The sequence below is a fragment of the Populus nigra genome, chromosome 4 (assembly GCF_951802175.1).
Source record: "Populus nigra chromosome 4, ddPopNigr1.1, whole genome shotgun sequence".
NCBI lineage: Eukaryota > Viridiplantae > Streptophyta > Magnoliopsida > Malpighiales > Salicaceae > Populus > Populus nigra.
In genome coordinates this window covers 22238202-22258569 of record NC_084855.1, presented here as the reverse complement: position 1 = coordinate 22258569, position 20368 = coordinate 22238202, and the positions used below count along the sequence as shown (strand labels likewise).

General features: G+C 33.7%; 2 protein-coding genes across 4 annotated transcripts; one reads left to right on the top strand and one right to left on the bottom strand.

Moving 5' to 3' along the window:
* Positions 1-3761: 3761 nt before the first annotated feature.
* On the top strand, positions 3762-18307 carry LOC133691574 (uncharacterized protein At3g49140). Of its 3 annotated transcripts, XR_009841711.1 has the most exons (13): positions 3762-3918; positions 4559-4682; positions 4934-5159; positions 5287-5389; positions 5488-5552; positions 6690-6806; positions 6897-6995; positions 8437-8590; positions 9327-9436; positions 9761-9910; positions 11543-11638; positions 12726-12944; positions 13060-18307. XR_009841711.1 is itself a non-coding variant. In XM_062112142.1 (12 exons), the coding sequence occupies exons 1-12, from the start codon at positions 3867-3869 to the stop codon at positions 12837-12839; spliced, it is 1329 nt and encodes a 442-aa protein (XP_061968126.1). In that variant the 5' UTR covers positions 3762-3866; the 3' UTR covers positions 12840-12998. The 3 variants fall into 3 exon arrangements, 2 of the variants coding, with proteins under 2 accessions (XP_061968126.1, XP_061968125.1); XM_062112142.1 differs by lacking the exon at positions 13060-18307 and having other exon boundaries at positions 5368-5389; positions 12726-12998; XM_062112141.1 differs by lacking the exon at positions 13060-18307 and having other exon boundaries at positions 12726-12998.
* LOC133691575 (uncharacterized) lies at positions 13344-20368 on the bottom strand. The gene is made up of 11 exons (XM_062112143.1): positions 19768-20368; positions 19459-19553; positions 18927-18984; positions 18112-18306; positions 17479-17555; positions 16799-16881; positions 16528-16579; positions 16062-16130; positions 15174-15260; positions 15011-15072; positions 13344-13895 (listed from the first exon to the last, which is right to left on the bottom strand). The coding sequence occupies exons 1-11, from the start codon at positions 19883-19885 to the stop codon at positions 13664-13666; spliced, it is 1128 nt and encodes a 375-aa protein (XP_061968127.1). The 5' UTR covers positions 19886-20368; the 3' UTR covers positions 13344-13663.

The following is a 20368-nucleotide window of genomic DNA, read 5'->3' as shown; positions in this document are numbered from 1 at the left end:
TTATGGTTTAACTAAAAAGTAAGTTATTTTAATTTTTATATAAAATTAAGTTTTGAAAAGAAATGGTGAGCTAACTAGTAACAAAGCAAAAATTATTTGATAACCAGATATTTTAGATCTTATTTATAAATGAGATAAAATTTAGTTTTTAAAATATTTTTTGTTTTGAAATATATTAAAATAATATTTTTTTTTAATTTTTAAAATTTATTTTTAATATTAGCACATTAAAATAATTAAAATTTTAAAATAAAAATTTAAAATAAAGAAAAAATAAAAAATATTTTTTAAAAAACACAAAATCAAACCGGCTTTAAGTTCTAAATAATTGGATTTTCATTACATTAATTTTAAAATGATAGTTAGAATTATAGTTTTAGCCTTTTTAAAATTAAAATATTGATGTTTTTGAATAAAAAATATTAAAAAAAATGATCTAACTAGATATCTCCTATATTAAAATTAATTAATATCCAAAATATTTTGAAAAAAATCCAAATTAACAGATTTAATAACTAGGAGCATTAGTTAATATCAAATGTATAATGGTTTATGAACAAATTGTTGTGAGTAAATAATTTTTGTATAAAATTATGATAATTTTTTATAAAAGAAAATAAAAACTAAAAGAGATTAGTCGTGTTTTTCCTATGAACTGAAACAGTGTTTATTTAGAATAAATTAATTAATTCTTGCAATAAGTTATGAGCAATATGCTTTTTGCTATTTTTTCATGGTACGAGTGGTGTGTTGTGGGTTTATCTGTATTTTGGAGCGGCTTCAGGGCTGGATTAGCTGACATGTTGGGTTCTTAGTGAGAGACGAGGGTCTTTGGTTTGTTGGTTATCTATTGTAGGTTCATATCTGAGTGGGTGTTTAGTAGATAGTCATTCTCCTGATTTATTCAATATTAAAAGGTTGATAATTAGATACAAACCTTATCTATCATGTCCAGATTGCATGGTTTTTCTTGTGCAGCTCTAAAAGTAATCCTTTACATACAAGACTACTTTAAGGCTCAACCAGCTGATGTTATCCTGGCTTCGCAACCAATGCACCCTTAACTCACAACTAATCCTCATGACCTAGTCACCTTCCCAGAAGGATACTTCGCCAAGCACGAATCTATTTTTAATCTTGAGGCTCTTCCCTCACCTCGCCTCTTCTCTACTCATTGTCCTTACATTTTTGTTTATGTTTGCCGTGATCTAATAAATGTTATTTCAACATGGCATTTTATGAACAAATCAACTATTACCAGAACCACAACCTCTAGAAGATGTGTTCGAGATTTTTTATCAAGGAGTTTCAGCTTATGGACCCTTTGGGGACCAGATGTTAGGCTACTAGAAAGTAAGCTTAGAATTGCCAGAGAAAATTGATATTGTTTCTTAAATATGAGGATTTGAAAAGCGATCCCTCAATTCATAGTAAGAGGTTAACTGAATTTTTAGAGCAACCCTTCACACAGGATGAAGAAAGTGATGTGGTGGTGCTCAGAATAACGAAGCTGTGCAGTTTAGAATTTAAGCAATTTGGAGATCAACAAGAGTAGTTCCCCATAATTTTCTTTCAAGAACTCTGACTTCTTTACGAAAGGAAAGATTGGTGATTGGGAAAATTATTTCACAGCAGAGATGGCAGTAGCTTTAGATCATGAACTAAAGGAAGAGCTACATGATTTTATATTTACCTTCACGATGCCACTATATATAGGCACGTGAAATTGTTGCTGGAGTTGAAGGGTATGTGCAAGACGTCGACAATCTTTCTTTCTACTTTTGTTGGGAGTGCTAAAAATCATCTCAACTTAATAATTTAAGTTTAAGTTATTAGGTAATTTCTCAAGATATAATTTATATTATCATCTAATATACATATTCAAGTGAGAACCCTTTGGTCTTGAAATTTACACAAACTCATACTATCATGTACTTAATTTTTATCAAATAAATAAAGATGATGAGATTCGAACTCGTGACCGCTTGATCATTAAGGCTCTAATACCATATCAAAGAATAAATTCAACCCAAACACTTAAACTATTAGGTGAAATCCTAAAATATGATTTATATTATTTTCTAACAGGAAGATCGTAAATTTATTAATTTGTAATGCTTTTTTAAATATTCACTTTACTATTGAATAAAAAGAAAATTAAAAAGAAAAATCAATAAACCTTTAGCTTAATTGCATGCATCCACACCTGTTTTTCCTTAAGAAATCTCATGTTAAAATAAACATTATTAAACTTGTTTAATGGGTAAATTCAAGATTCGGATGACCATCAACTAATCTAAACCTAATTAAAGTTTACTTTAAAATTCAACTCATTATCTAGTTAAACCCATTATTTTTTTAATTAATTTTTAGATTAACTCACCAAATTATAATATATACTTTGTTTTCAATCCATCCAGATTGAATTTAACTAACTATGACTAAAATCTTTGTTTTATAATAAAATAAAATAAAAGTTGTGTGCGCTTATGTCACTAATTCAATACATCAAAAGTAAAAAAGATAAATGAATCATCATCATTGTGTTTAGGCTATAGTTTTTATACAAACAAGATATTCGCATCTTTGAAAAAAATGCTAAAAAAATAGATAGAGTGTTTTCAGCCGCAAACCGACTTCTAGCTCTCCACCGGTGAAATTCATTCATAATCTGGAACTCCTCTTTCGATAATTGTGGCATCCAAAATTTTAAAGATTTCACACGTATATATTAAGAATATTATAGTAAAATAAAGAAAGAAATAATCATATAATACATAATATAATGATTTTATATGTTTTGAATTATGTTCACAAATGAAGAAAAATAATATTATAGTCAGAATCAATGTAATTTTAGAGAATTCTTAAATATTTCAAGGGCACCCAACATCAATCCACACAAACTCAAGATGATCATAAAAAAAAAAACTAAGCACATATTTACAAGAATATAATATTAATTATAATAAATAAAGGATTGTTCATAATTATAATTGTACGATAATTTTTTTTCTAGACAAAACAATACTAATCTCATAAAATTTCCATTATTAAATGTAATTTTTTTTTAATATAATTAACATTTGAATTCATGAAACGTCTTGATGCAAGATTACAAAAATAACCAACCATATTCCAAAAAAAACTCTTAAAACTCTTCAAGACTTTTTATGTGAGATTAATAAGGCATCGTTTGAGAATGCGGTGCAAATTACATTTTATAAAAATTTAAAATTTTTTTGTTATTTTTTTTATATGTTTTAGATCGTTTTAATGTACTGATTTCAAAAATAATTTTTAAAAAATAAAAAAAATATTATTTTAATATATTTCAATATGAAAAATACTTTGAAAAACAATTATAACTACACTCCCAAACATACACGTTACTAATTTCCAATGTGAATCAAGGAGAAGAATTACATTGTTTTTAAAGCACTCCTTAGAATTTCATGATATTTTTTCTTAATTCTTGTAAAAAAGAAAAGAAAAAATCGAATGTCTAACTTCATTGTATTGCCAAACTGAAAACTAAAAAACAAAAGTATTATTATTATTATTATTTTGGCAAGAAATTCAATGGCATGTTAAGCCTTACCTGTTGTCAAAATTTGCCTTACTAAAATAAAATAAAATTCTGGATACCAACGAATTTCACAAAATAGATGCCATGGCCATGTCATGCATTGGACATCTAATGTATGTCAGTGAAAGTCTAGTCTTCTGGACACGACCGCTCTGACACAGATTTTGATGGCCCAATCCCTCCACTTAACACATAACACAAACGACACACAAACACCATCCCTTTCATATCCCTCCTCTCCCCTCCTCTCTTCCCATCGCATCTTCTTCTCTCTCTCATGGTGATCGCTGCAGCAGCGGCAGCAGCTATTGCTTCTTCGCTTTCACTCGGTAATTACTATGACCTTCTTTTCATGCTTTTGTTTCTTCTTTTTGTTTGTTAATTAGGGTGCGTTGCGTGCATGCTCCCCCCCATTGATTTCAAGAATCGAACCCGACCCAAAAGAGAGCGACTCTTTTCTTGAAAACCCATTTTGTGTTTCGGAGAAAGGCTCTATTTCTTAGCTCTGTTTTGATGCCTCTTTGCTTAGTCCACTGCAAATCAGAAGAATGTATTAATATGAAGACATTAGGAAAGGCACTTCAGTTTTTGATACCCCTTTTCCATAAAGACTTTTATTTGAAGGGTATAAGCTTGCTATTAATTTGTTTTCTCGCTGAGAATGCAAGAAATGAATGTGAATGAATTCAATTCTTTCTTTTCCTTTTTCTTCTAAAATTGTGGTTGCAGTACAAATACATTTCATGCATTGGTTGGGATGGGTTGATGGGGAATTAGCTTTCTGGAACCTGAAAAAAGAGAGAAAGAAATAAGTAATAAATTTCATTAATCTACTTTTGTCATTGACTGAGGATTTTGCTTTTTAATTCTTCCTTTTCAGCATCTCTGTTAATCGAATTTGCTCCTCTTAAACTCCATGTTTTTTTCATTCAAGGTGTTTTTCTTGATGTTTATGTATAATGTTTTCAGGTTCTTCCCATTGTCAACTATGCCAGGCAGATGCCTTTTGCTGCTCAACATCACACGGGGGCACAAATAGCTGGAACAAGTCTCCTATTGACAGTTGCAGACCTTGTGACCTTTCCAGCATAAGGTGAATATATTCATTTTTGATAAAGATACGCAGCACAGGAAGTTGGAAATCATGTTCAAAGCATGAGATTGATTTAGTTCTTTCATATTTTTTTTCTTCCTTTTTTTTTAAAAATTAGCTACATGTTTGAATATTTTTAAGTTTTTCATACAATTCCAAGGCATTGATATTCCTTCAATCCTGTCTCTTGTTATTAGCTGTTTTTTTCTGGAATATTTTATGAAGATAGTATTTTTTATGTTAAATTTCAGGTACAGAAATCCATTTTTTGGATCAACACAGTTCCAATGGTCATCTGTGGGCCGTAATCTTTGCCTTCAGAAAGTTTCAGTTGCTGCAGATTACTCCGATTCGGTTCCTGATTCATCTAATTACACAAGTCATCGAGGTTATCATCCACTAGAAGAAGTGAAACTTAGCAAAAGGACTCGTGAAACTCAGCTCACCTCTGCTGAAATAGCAAGGACAACTGTTGAGGTGGGTGCTTGGATAGTTTTATGGAAGCATAGAATTAAAATTTCAGTGTCATAGGTCTACTTGCTGTAAATGCCATGATTTTTTCTCTGTGTAAGAATTCATAGTCGTGCCTTTCATTTTGTTTTAGGCTAATACTAGTGCTTTGCTGGTTTTTCCTGGATCCGTACATTGTGAACCACATGGACAAATTTCCTGGGCCGAATTTCAGTATATCATTGATGACTATGGAGGTATACTCTAGCTGTAATGTGCATGCATAATCATACGTAAAACATGAACTTGGTTGATTTGACCTAATCCTCTTTTTCTATTATGAATTTCTTCTCAGACATATTCTTTGAGATTTTTGACGATAGCAATATCTTACAAGATCGAGGAGCAAGCAACCCTGTGGTGAGGTCACACTTATTTATGTTTCATTGGATGAATCCAGAATATGTTTAAGGGGCAAGAGTGAAATATTCTTTTTATGCCCCCTGCCAAAACACAGAAAAAAAGTCCCTGTTGATAACTGAACCAAAAAGGCAAAAACATTGTAGCACAATGGTGAACAAGTTGAATAACAGCGCAAAATTTGGGAGAATTTTCGTGTACACTCAACGTTTAGAAGTCCAACAAGCCAAAAAGCTCTTCAATAAGATGTTATTTGAACCCTAGCATGTAAATTTAGGGTGACAGGGAAAAAGAAGACTACTAGAACTAGAGAAGCAATGTTGAGAGGTGGAGATTTTTGCATGTGAACAGGGACTATAGAAGTGTATTCCTCTATTATATTTTTAGTTTCTTTGGAATAAGTGCAAGAAAAAAGATTCAAGGGTTATTCCTTGTTATCCTATTTATCAGATTATTGGACACATGTGGAATACAGTGAAAGCTTTTGGATGACTGAAGTGATGCTGTTACACACTTGCTATGCAGTTGGTGTTATCTGTGAATGCTTAGTGCCCTTTGGAGCCTTTTTTACTGGATATCTTCTACTCATATACGTAACCCTAAAAAGATGATTTTGTTACTAGTTAAAAGGTAATAAATGATGGAAAAATGATTAGCTATAAAATAAATTGGTTGATTCTGCCTAGATATTTATTACTGTAAATTACAAACTCTCAAAGTTTTGCTCTGGTTACTTGCCGCATATTTTATTTTCAAAATAGCAGTAGAAAAACTACTGCCCTGTAATGAAATTGTTATTTTATCTTAAAGATTTAACCTGTATTCCTTGCACAATAAAAATTTGTTCAAACAGCAGGATATCATTGGCTAAAAAAAAGAAACACAGCCCTTTAAAGCCCCCTAATATGTAGGTGCAGAACCTGTCAGTCAGCTAACAGAAGGCCTTCAACATGATCAGGATGCAATTATAGGGTGTGAAGCATATGTTTTTAAAAATAAAGGGTGGAATATGTAATCCCTTAAAGATGTTTTTTCTTTTCTTTTTGTAAGTTACCTTAATAATCTGTTTCCTCTTTTCTGTTGCTCGAGTTGCATGAATTTGAATTTCTTCTTAAAGCATTCATGAATTCTTTTCAGAATGTTTTGATTGGGATGGATATTCCAATGTACGAGAATAAAAAGGTAGTCAATGAATACAATATTTTCAATGTTGGCAGTGAAGATGATATACCATTTGATGAGGATTACTTTGAGGTTAGTAATCACTGCTCCTCATTTCTGGGTTGAATCTTGCACATCCTTATGAGTTATTCTGCAAACTGAAGTTACATGAAAATCAAATAGGTAATGGATTCGGAAGTCTCTGAAGTTCCAGTTGATTGGGGAATGCCAGATACTTCCAGCTTGGTTCATCCTATTTATTTTGCCAAGTGCATGACAAAGGTGATTACAACTTGGTTTCCTAGTTAATATAGCGAATTACTGACTTGGATGGAAATCTACATAATTCATAACTGTTCTTGGAAATCTTAATGAAGATTGTTGACAGGCAATCATTATTAATATTTTTCAGTCTTCTTTCAATTTAAGATATTTGGTGTTGAACTGTTTTTATTAGTAATTGTTCTACATGGTCATTGCTTAAGACATGGTGCCATACCACCATGGCAATGGCCTGGGACTGGCTAAATTTGTATGGTTCGGAGAACAATCATTTGATTTTGACACCCATTTCACGTGGCATGCAGATTTTGTATCACTGCTTATTTTTTTCTTTTCCTAAAAATTGAAATTGCAAATCAAATTAGTAAATTGGATCCTTGGTTGTTGTCTTACTTATCTGACTTTTTTACATGAAAGTATCCATAAAATTTTTGTTATTCCTTTTTACAGTTGCTACAAATATTATAGAAGATTTCTTAAAAAGAAAAACTATTTTAAAATTTCAATTCATGCCTGTATTTTTTTTATTTATATTCACCCCACAGATATTTAACTCCAAAATTAATAAAACCAATTCAGCAAATTAAATTGGACCCTAGTTATTTTCTTACAAGGGACCTAAGTTATTTTCTTGTGTTATCTTTGATGATTTTAGAAAGAATAATTTATATCTTTTAACAAACTTTATTGACATGAAAAAAGACTCATTAATTGAAAGGCAACATAAAATATTTATTCATGTTTATATCTTTAAAATAAAAAGGTCATAAATGTGTAATGGATAAAACATAATCCATAACCATTTTGATCCAATCCATACCCATCCATTTGCCACCTCTATTGTTAAATACTCCTTTTGTGGTTTAGTGCATTTTGTAACAATATATAGCTTGTAACTGTGGTCTATACATACTTATAGGACAATGATTTTAGGAAATTGTGGCACCTTTTCAAAACCTTTCTATATTATCTATCATGTGCCCAGCTTTGCACAACGAAAAACCTAAGATACAAAGAACAAATAACGGTCGATCTAACTCATTGGAAAACAAATTGTGATTCCAACAAAGTCTAATATTTAAGTGAAAAAGTTCTATAAACTAAACCAAACCTTTGGTCAAGTTAGAGATTTTAATACACAAAAAAGTAAAGAAATCAAGTATTTGAGGATACTAAGAGAAAATTTCCCCATAAATCTCTCGAAAGAAAACATATGAAGAAAGCGTGGAAGCAATGAAAATAATAATAGAGAAGGCATCTAAAAGTTCTTTTTGTGCCACAAATTAGGTCAGGAGTGAATTGATTGAGTTAGTTGCATGAAAAATGATATAGATCAACTTTAGAAGGGTGGCAGTGCCGCAAAAGGGTAGTAGGAAATTAGACCTACTCTTTTATTTTATTTTTTTACTGTTTTAATTTACTGAATGCTGCATCCTCACAGGCAATCAATATGGAATACTATAGAAAAATGGACCATCCATCAAATGGTGTTTCTATTGTGGGTTGTCTGAGACCAGCTTTTTCTGATGAAGAATTATACTTAAGAACATCATTTCACTGTGAGGATAGTGATGGCTATAATTCAGACCGGAAAGGTATCTTGTGGTTATGCTTACCTTGCTACACCATCTAATGTAACTTCTAAAGTTTGCTTATTGATTTTTGTTTTGTTAGGAATCCTTATAGGATTTCTAGTTGTCAAGTTACTAGCATTTGACTTTTAATAATATTAGTCAATTAGGATAAGAATTAATTTATTTTTGTAACAATTAGGATTGAGAACATTTAACTAGTGCAGATCAGCTATTAGGAGGATTTTTACCAGACAACTTATTTTATCAATCAATTACAGAAGTTAGAGATTTTCATCAAACCTAAATCTCATTCCCTTATTCCAACTTCAATTCTACTCATGCTTAAGCTATGTTTCTATTTTTTATGCTGTTTTTACTGTTCTTCATTCCTACTCTTCACGTAATGGACCTACCTTTAGTTGATACACACTGGTGGAGTGGGGCTGGTGGGGATACTAAAATCAGATGGATAATTTAAGGAACAAAATAATTGCATTGTGTAGCTGCACCAAGCTGATTTTTGGAATGGAATGCTTCCCAGCCTACACTCTTCATTGATGGTTCTCATGTAACTTTTCACCAATTAAAAATATGAACTGTATTTATTCAATCAAGGGCAGCTCTAGATATTTAGTGTAAACCTGAGCATTCAAGAACATCCTTTTCAGTTGGTGCCATCTCTCATTTACATTAGAACATACCTGTGATGTTGTTGTGCAATTATTCCGTCACACATATATCCTTTTTGCCTCTGTAGACACAGAAATTTTGAGCTTTAACTCCAAAAGTGATGTAAGCAGCTCTGGTTCAACTCTCCATTGCTTGGAGATCATGAGAATAGAGCTATTTTCATTGTATGGATCTCAGGTACATACTTATAACCATATTTGTAGAACATAAATCATAACCTGCATGACATTTTATGTTTTCGTGTGGATGGTTGGAAGCCCAGCTCACAGGGTTAGTGGGAATAGATTTTACTTTGAAATATAATTAAGACACGTGAACAAAAAACAAAACATATGATTGCTTTTTTAATTAAGGCATCTGTTTTGGAATGATAGATTATTTCACCCATTACTAAATTCTATTTGGAGGGAAAGCATTTTATAATTTGTTTATGCAGTGGTTTCCACACTCAGCAATTCAACGTCGTTCTATTACAACAGTGCATTTCTTTGGATATTGCAGTCTGCGGTTAGTTTACAAGATTTTCAAGAAGCAGAGCCTGATGTCCTTGCACACTCGACTCCAGCAATTTTAGAGCACTTTAGTGAAAAGGGAAGTAGATGCAATATTGCTCTTAAAGCTCTTTGCAAGAAGAAGGGTCTTCATGTTGAGGTAAATAAATGCTTTCGAGTGCTATCCCTCTATATTTCTGGTTTCTTGTATCAGATATTGTGCAAGCTGTACGCAGCCTGTTTATTTGCTATGATCTGTAGAACACATTTCTTGTTCACTTGGATGTGTTGAAATTGTGTCATAGGCACTTGCTAACAAACCTCTGATAAAAAAGATAACAACTTCATTATCTTGTCTTTGTATGCTGTCCAAACTACTCAGAGGCAAGTAGCATTATTTTAGTTCTCTTTTGGTTGTCAACACTTCTCTAACCACTTCACTTGAAAAAGAAAACCTTGCACTCTCATTAGTGACAGAAAAATAATTACAGCTTTCCACATTAAACATCAAATGAAGGACTTAAAACATCTTTATAAAGTCGCTTAACTTGAAACCTTTCATGAAAAATCAATAAATGGATGGTCATGGAGAAGAAAATTCCAAACCAAGCTGGCTTGTTGATATTCAGAAAATCAAAATTATTGGTTACAGGATCAGCTTCAGATCTAATAGGACCCGCTACTAATTTGTTTTTTCTCTCAATAAAGTCAGCATCTTTTGCTCTTCAATTTCTTATTGACTTGAGCCCAAAACTTTATTTTGTTCTGTTTCTCTCCTTCTTGAAACTCTCTCAGAAAAGTATCCTGGATGACTATGATAACAGGTTCTTGATTGTTAAATCTGTTTTTAACAACAATTTGGAGCAAAACAGTTCTTTGTTCAACCATTCAACTTATTGTTGAAATCTTGAACTTGCTTCCTTATATTCACATTCTTCTGTACACGCATCAACATTTTGAGGCAGAACAAAATTGCCTTGTCAAACTGAACAAGATATATGATCTAACCATTCTATCACATCATCGTCAAGTTTGCAAGTAAGCTTCATCCTTTGATCCTCAGGAATCTCATTAAACTCACAATGGGTTTCAAGTTTTGACAACCACTTACAAAATGTTTTGTCAAGTAACTTGCAGTCAGAAAATTCTTGAAAACCAAGAATGCATTTATGAATAGATTGTCTATGAGAAATATTCTGACCGCAAAAAATATTGTTGTAACAATTCCATAATAGGACTCTTGAACGATTCATCTCTTCCTTATCCCCAGTTTTGCAAATTCTTTGAGCTCCATGTTATGCCTTAAAATCACTTGCAAATCTTATTCTATTGCTTCCTGACATAGAACAAAAGCAAAACACAATCTAATATGCAATTGAGCCTGTAAGAGAGGCAAAATTTATCAAACAATAAGCTCCCAAAGAGAAGCTATAAATTTATTAGTGGAAATTAACTCGTTTTGCCTTGTTTTTTCATTTATAAGCTATAAAAACCTAATTGGAATGAAAGTGGATGTCAAAATATACATCTTGCCTGTGCACTATTCAATCAGGTCTTGTTTGATAGCAAACCATATCAGGCTTGCTGAAAAAAACCACACCAGTCTATCAAATCATTGTGATGAAAATGAGAAATAGGGATGTGATTGGAGTCTCATTTGCAATATTCGTGTATCTCTGTTTAAGACACTTCTGCAGCGTTTATGAGAAACTTATGTCTGCATTCCTGCTTAAGATCAGTTTTTTATAGTTGGTCAGTTATTTACTGTCCGCGTCCCTTTGATCTTATACAGAGAGCTAATTTGATTGGGGTTGATAGCCTTGGCATGGATGTTAGAATTTTCTCTGGGTTGGAAGCACGAACTCATCGGTTTCCCTTCAAAGTCCGGGTAAGTAATCTAAGGCACAGTTGAGATGTGTAGAATAGAAAATGACTTATCCAGGTTATGTCAGGTAATAGATTTTCTGATGTGAAAGCCTATCTGAATGTACAGTTGTAACTGTTCAAATTGTCTGGTTCCTACCAAAGTTGAAACAGTGTCAAATATGCTGAATAAGTTCTTTTGCATCATGCATTTGTAAAAATCAGTAGTGTTATTTGCTTAAATTTTCGCTGGAAAACCAATTTTACCTTTGGTATTTTATGCGCATGTTTAATGCATGTTCATCTCTTTTGAAATTGGTCCATAAAGTACAACACTTCTTTTGAAATATTGCATAGTAGTTACTTCTCATTCCAAAAATGTCCCTCGGCATTAGCCATATTATTTGTCTTCAAAAATTTCACATCACTTGATACGTTTTGTGAGTTGTCCATCACTCTCCTCTTGACCTTTTTAAAAGTATTTTGCAATCTTTCTTTGAAGTGCCTTTCTTCTAGCTAGATGCATAGTTGTGTTTTGGGTACCAATCAAGTGCCATATAGCTCTCTAATTTTTCTTAAACATCATTCTCGCTATTGCTTTTTGCTGGAATGTGCCTCATTCATTTTTCAACATCATTTGCTGGAATTTCCAAGCCTGGGTCAGAAGCTTTTGTTTCATTCCTTTATTCACTGCTGTGGGAAACTATGGATGTTTCTCCCAAAACTTGACCTTTGAGCACATCTGTAGAATTCATTATAGTGGTACAATCTTCTGCCCTCTGATGTAAGGTTGTTTACTCCACATGTGAGTTCTTTTATATGAGAGGCACTGAAAATGTAACTGGTTGATGAGTTGAACATTTCATGTACTACAAGGGCAATGTGTGCTTGCATTCATGTGCATTTTCTTGCCTCCTTTTTACTTATGCGGGAAAACAAGTACCGATATCATGTACAAGCTAGGAAAATTTAAGTTTTTCTGGTCCTTTGGAAGTTAACAGAGGCGTTCATTGTTCTTCAGATTGATGACATGGATTGATGAACGTCTTGACACTGTATCCAGGACCAAAGTTTGCCCGTCTGTTGATATTTTTTGTCTATATAATTTGCAGGCTACCTGTAAAACTGCTGCTCGAAAGCAGATTCATCAGCTGTTGTTCCCTAGGGCTCGCCGAAAAAAGTTTAAAACTCACGAAGATGAGCTTGGGGACTCCTCATATTTCTAACCTTGACGAGGGAACAAGAGATTTATTTTTATAATAAAGTCCAGGCTTGGTGGTTCGCGTTTCGTCCGTTTGTTTTTTAATCTGCTGGAGATTTGTCAGCAAAAGGTCGTTGCACTAACATATTTGTACATTATTTCAATAAAGGACCAGTTGGGGCCACTCTGTTCATCCAATCTTATTGACATGATAAAATTTCTTTATGCTGTGCACCCCAATCCAGCATTCTTTAAGTTTTCAAGCTAGACGAGCAACTCAATGGTGGGAACGAGGGAGTGGTGGCGAAAATCTTTGGTTGTGCACTTACGATGTTTAAGCTTAGCCACACATGCTGGTGAGACTAGGAAGCAAATCTAGAGAAATTGGTATGCTTCTCTTGGTTTTTTTTAGCCATTTAAGTTCAATATCCTGTGCAGTTGCCCCACAAAAATAGCTAAAAAGTTTTCTGACATAAACCACTTGTCAAGTTGGTGAAACAAATCCCTAAACATTCTAAACATTAAGAAAGGTTAAGAATATACTTTAGATTATGACTGATGATATGAGTAAGGCAACAACGTGTAATACAACGTAAAAAGTAAAGAAAATAAGAACTGCAATTATGCATAAAAAATTACTTCCAAGCTGCAAATTGGTGATTATTGAACCCCCCCTCCTTTTCTGCTAACCATTACCCCCAACTTAGCTGACACCTATAGTTTGTTGGAGCAGGAGTGAGACGTGCGCTCTTTCTAACCCCTGAAAGCAGATCCTGCATTACGATTTTTAGCTCCTGAGACTTTTCCCATGTGCTCGTTTTTCAAGCTTTTTCTGCATCTAGTGCCTTATTATGATTTGTTCCCCCACACATCTTTTCCCACATTCTTGCTCTCAATGTCTTGCTCATCTGCAATGCTGGTGCTAGCAAGATCATGCTTACTACTATCCCTGGTTTTTGAGCTCCCAGGGATAGTTTTTTGACCGCGGTTTCCAGAACAAGCCTCCTCGTCGAAATGTTTACTTCTTTCTGCATCTTCATCTTCATCACCAGCATGGTGTTGATCCTCTTCCTTGTCACCCCTGCATAAACAACATAAGAGTTGGGCACATGTGATATGGTTTGCTCACAGAAGAGATAAAATGACCTATCATCATGTTACCAAAGGATGAGATGGAGACCACATGACAAGAATGGTGATATATTCATTTTTCATTCCCGTACACCAGAGTGAAATTTCAGAGATATCAGACATTTTTCAACTGCATGCCAGCAAGTCATTTTCCAAACTGAGTTGTCCGTGAAAAAGTAGTGATTTAGGAAGCATAGGGCTTCCATACTAACACACTTTTTATCACATTATGTAAAGAATAGCAGCATTCATAGATATAGACAGTGAACAGAGACCATCCTGCAATCATAGATTGTGACACTATTAAACTTTCACGAAAACTAATTCTTTTAATTTAAACTTATATTTAAAATAAATTGGGTCCCATCATTACACAATTTTTACGCATCTACCAAACATCCTTAACCTTTACCCTTCAATTACTTTTTTAAACCCTTGACACTTGACCTCTGAAAATTTAAACTCCAATTTTTAACCATGAACTAAACACAAGCTAAGAAAATGCCAAAAAAATAAAAAGAAAAATAGAAAAGAAAAGAAAAGAAAGAAAAAACCTGGAAAATCTAACCTCCAATTCCAGTGAATACACGTTAGCCTATCCTCAAAGCATGAGGAATATTGCAGATAAGTGTCTTCATAGAAAAGTAACTTACAATGATGGACCAGGGGAGCTAAAATGAATGGAGCATCCTTAACATGACAGAATTGGGAATAGCCTAACCACTCAAACACCATCAAGGTCTGTTTCATGTAGCCTTAACTACGCAAAGCTAGTGTACAAACCTAACATGACTAAATATTACTGTTTTTTGAACCTTGTATCAAAAGTCTGTCAGACCTACTTCATCCAAAATATTTTCCATAATCTAACCTCTGTAACCCTAACAGGGTTGAGCTTTGTAAGGACATACAGTTCATTCAAACTAGAGCACTCATTTGCTAGTTAGTGCTCCTGATGAAGGAGCTTAGGTAAACAGCAAAGCCAGAGATTTCTGTTTTTCTTACGAATTTATCACATATGAAATGGAGATAAATATTCAAAGCAAAATCCAAAAAGTTGCATACCCAGAATAAACGATCAACCCAACAGCAACAGCAGCAAAGGCCACAAAGTACATCCAATCAACCTGATCAATATTCCCATCAGTGAGAAAATTCCATGTGTGAACATTTGAACTTGCATAATACTTGAATTCTCACATTCATACAATGTTATTAGTTAACAAACCTTCTCATGATAAGCAAAGATGCGAATCACAACAGCCCACATGTCTGATGTCAGCAAAGACAAGTTGAGCATCGTGGATCCACTAATCTGTAAATAGTGGGAGTTAGAATATTTAGGTGAGCATGCGCACGCACTATTATAAACCATCCATGAGGTCAGTCTAAATAACTCTTGCCCTCTAGCATTGAATAAAACTCTGATAATCACACTGAATTTCACATTTGTCCAAAAGTTACCGTTGCAAGTATTAAAAAGTTACAATTATGACAAATTATAAGATGGTAACCTTACTGGGCTGGTGAAAAACAAGTAAAAAAATAATAATACAAATCCTCTGAAGTTAAGACATTGGATGAAGGTGATGGCAGCTTGATAGTCTAGAATAAAATTTTATTGTCAAAATCAGTTAAGTACAGGCTTGAAGCAATAACTGAAGCACAACTGATGCATATGGATTAGCTCCTTTCATGTTAGCACCAAACCATCACAGATAACTGAAGCACAACTGATGCATATGGTTGGCTTGGCACCATCTCACAAAACATCAAATTTGTGCTAAAAATCGATGGATGATAAAGTAACAAATGAAAAGCACCATTAATTTAGAAAGTAATTAATGACTAATAAAAGAGCGAAACCAAAATTAACCATTGGTAGTGTATACGAGGGATAAAAACAGATTTCAATAAATATAATCGGTGTTTTAGATGCTAAGAAGATTTTAATCTAGTGCATGTAAGCTACAGATTTTGAAAAAGATTTTCAATTCAAAGAGGTAGCTCGCAATCATTCATCACCCTTCAAACTACAATTTCAAGTTCTTGAATTCAAAGGCAGCCCACATTCTTACTAAGTTTTAGTTAGTTCTATGGTAACTCAAATCCATACCTTAAGCAAGATCGGGACTGAAGAGTAGAACAGAAACATTGCCACTGAAAATCCAAAAAACGGAAGAGCCTGAAACCAACAACATAAAGTAAACATGAAAAGTTAAACTCTAACCGAATAATCCTCAAGACTTCTATATGTATTAAATTTAAAGACAAATCAATTCTCTAACAATGTCAGACCAATTGATAATAACTGAATATTTAAAATCCTACATTCATTTTCATATCTTTCTCTTGAATGTTTTTCGTCTGAGCCATTATATGTATGTATTTGAATTGATTTTGGTTAAGAATCATCTAACACCAGAAGCAAATTACAAAGATGACCCCTATACAGAACCATTAAACATCAGATGTGAAGCTACCATTCTATTGTGATTGCTGAGTCATGTGAACAGGAATAAAAGGAAAAACAAGTGTAAGATACATATGCTTTGGAAGAAGAGGATGGACAAGAAACATACTGCCCCAGCTGACCAGTGAATGGATTTAACTTCGTTGCGCTCCAGAATACTTCTGTAGATATCACTAAGGGATACAATTGCCAAAAACAATTAAACAATTTACCAACATTGAATGGCACAATCAAGTTAGCCAAGTGATCATGAGTTTTGGATATCATGAAGTTTTAAAGTCGATTGTAGACAATTTACACAGAATAAATTAAAGTAACTCATCAGTAGAAAGGTTGATGTTCCTCATAGCCATCAACCTTAGCCATTAAGTTAAGGATACATTTGAATGGCACTGATTATGGCACCAAAAAAACCCAGAAGCGACATGAGCTCAACTCTATCAGCATTTTTTACAAGAAACTCCTGCATAACAGAAGGAAATAAATGAAGATAAACCTTTTCTATTTACTGTGACAAGTATAACAATTTATATCCTTAATACCTGTATTGCTTTAAGCCCCCATTGTCTTGAAATGATGAATAAAAACTAAGACTTTAAACTATTTAAGAAAACAATTACTTACAATTCATAATAAGAAAACTTCTAACCGATATCTGGAAAATCAACTTCAGACCTAAATCACTCTCCAAAAAAAATAAAACTTCAGACCAAAATCTCAAATGAAAAAAGCCAGGCACCATGTTTCTCTGTGTTTTCCTTTTCCTTTTTGTTTTTGGTTGCCTTTTTTATATGAAAAAGTTATGCAGCACATATTAATAGGAGGGTGACAAATTTTTAACCTTCCTCCAAGGCCAAACTGAAGACCTAAACTTAAAACAAAAGTTGGATTAAGACTATCAATTTATACACGCTATAATTAGCTAAACAAAAAGTCAGTAACACTTCTTTGAAGAAGTAAGATCATGAGAGAACAACTACCAAATGGAAGCAGCATGGAGGATCAGAGAACAAGCACTGATTTTCACCTAGACAAAATTATAGCACGCAATTTGGCTTACCTCACTGACATTACTGATAGCATACAGCGTTGCTCCAGCAATAACAAGAGCATCTCCTTTACGAGGGTTGCTCCCACCTACAAGAAAGAAGCTCACTTGTTAAGAGATTATCATTCAATTCTATGAGACAAAACTGTAATGGAAATGGTTACGAAATGTTATACACAACAACAATGCTACAGTTGCATCTCAAATATGAGAGTTTAAGTACATTCAGTATCTCCAGAAGGGAGAATCAAGGCATACAAGGTAAATTGATAATACCTTAGAACATGTTGGCTTATAGCTGTAGGTCAATATCTTTCTGCACTCGATATATCAATAGCCACATCCCAAAAAGAACCACGGATTCATGAACATGAACGAAAGCACACATGTATATAGTAAAACTATTCTCCTATCTAGCACATTCATTTAGAGAGTGAAATGAGAGAAAAATCAAACAACCCTTGCCTACCTTACAAGCGAGTGAAACTATCAAAACACGAACATAACATGCTATCCTCAAAGACAGCTCAATGAAATTGGAAAATATTCCATCCAAAAGCTACATTATGATTTAACTTAAGGTCATGGAACAGACATCAGTCAAACAATAAAGAAAAATTAATTAAAGAGATAGGGCAAAGTTACCTGATCGATCACCAGCGTGAACATCTGAAAAAACAACCATAACAAGGCCTGCAACACAAACAGCTACTCCAGCTATTTTCTTGAATCTGTACTTTGTGCTCAAGAAAAACCATGTAAGAACCATAACAGAAGGGATTGACCAACAGTCCAGCAGCATGACACTTGTGATCGATGTGTATTGATAGGCCTTCACCACTGCCCATGAATGAAGATGAGATCAATTATCATAAGCATGAGTCGCTTTAACAATCACAATTCACTACTTATACTTCACTAATGAAAGGCCTAAGTGGCATTTCTTTTGAAAATATAAAATGCAAGCGCCAGTGAGGTCAGTGACATCAAGTTAGAATAACATGTTCCCATTATCAATTCTTCTACAAATTGTTTAAAACATGTAGCAGAACAGATACATCAGCAGCAGATGCAACTCCATACTGCTGAGAACTCGTGAGAAGTAACCCGCTTCATGATTTACACCACCACAAGGTGAAAAATATCTATTTGAAGTACTTTACTCTCGTTTATATTATCACAACTAGATACTAATCAGAGAGAATGCCCAGGCTTCGGTGAAAGTTCACCAGTACCAAATTGATTATTTGCTTTATAATCAAGAGATATGCAATTTCCTAGTACATCTTCAGGATTTTTTAATCTCGTAGATACTAAAAATACAGGATCAGTAAAAGAAAAAAATTACAATCAAATGAAAAATATAGTTAGTACAAATGTTTAGCTAAAAAGTCAACAGTAGAGCAGGAAATAAATAACCTATATACCCAGTCAGTAGCACCAGTAGAGTAAAGACTCACCAAGAAAATTGGCCTCTACATCGACCAATGAAAGAATAGCATAGTAGTACCATTTTGCCTGCACAAATTCCAAAAGGAGATCCAAAAACATCAACATCTAATATTAAAATTGCAGCCAAGAAAGATGAAAACAAAGAAAAGATCATTCAACAAAAAAAGAAATTTGAGCAAAATATTCTTCGCTGTCAACTCAAATTGGTTTATATTGCAGCTGCATCACTAATCTACCCCGAGTAATTATTTCATCAGGAACTCTCCTATCACCTCAAAAAAAGACCAAGCGGAATTTCCTTCAATTTTTTATGTCCCTAACTTCTTACACCCATCCACTGCATCCCTGCAGCTTAAATACGAACATCCAATGAAGACATTAATTCTAATCAATCACTTCCCAGCCCTCATGAAAGCTCCAATGATAGAAGTAAACTCAGAAAATGAGTTCAGTAGCACTTAAATTATATACTAAACTAATAACATCTACTAAATGACGGAAGAAAAAATTGAAGTAAGAAGATGAAGCAAAGAAATTCACCTTAAGTGCTTGCTTCCGATAAAGCATAATACTTCCATAAACAATGGCCAAGAAGACGTAGTTTAGAAAGGACTGAGAAGTTGGTGCATTAATTCCTGAATTAGAACCAAGTTAGAATACTACAGTATAAAAAAAAACACCAACAAAGTTGAGATTTTGCATTCTAACTTAAGATTTCCTTCACAAGACAACCATCATCATCTAAACAAACAGCTATAACAACGCAGGGGGGAAAGAAGGAAACGAGTTCTGAGCAAGCAAAAGACATAAAAATTAAATGCTTGAGAAAGAAGAAAACTGGAGCTGCACCTCTTCTAGCAAGTTCAGAGGATGAAAATCCAGTAGAAGTAATGAGGAGAGAGAGAAACTGTCCCAACCCAAGAGCCACCAATGTTTTCTTCGTCCAAAACTCCTTAAAGCTCAACATTTTCTCCCTCTTGCCAATCTTCTGTTAGCACAAACGCAAAACAATCTACAAGGAAGTTCCAAGAACCAGTTAGGTGGTTCAAGAATAAAGAAAAAAAAAACCCAACTCTTTTCTGTTCAAAGGGATTGAATTAGCAAAAGAACAAGAACCCTCTTCAGTTTTGATCTTTTTTATGATGGAAAGGCCAAAGAGTACAATGTTCCGTGGTTGGTGATGTTGGTGATGGTGGTGATAGAATTTGAGTGGGTGACTTGACAGTGAAAGTGATAAAAGAGAGGTTTTTTTGCCAAATTGAATTTGCTCCAACAATAAGAGAATCAAGATCAACCAACGGCTGTTTGGAGTTCCCGGGTTCTGTGCGGAACTTGACTCCAGCCGTTGAATTTTGGGGAGAGAGAGTGAGGGAAACAAAGAGGTTCGGCGATTTTGATGGCTCAACTTTCTTCCCTGAATAAGTGCATTGGTTTTTGCTTTCTATTTTAC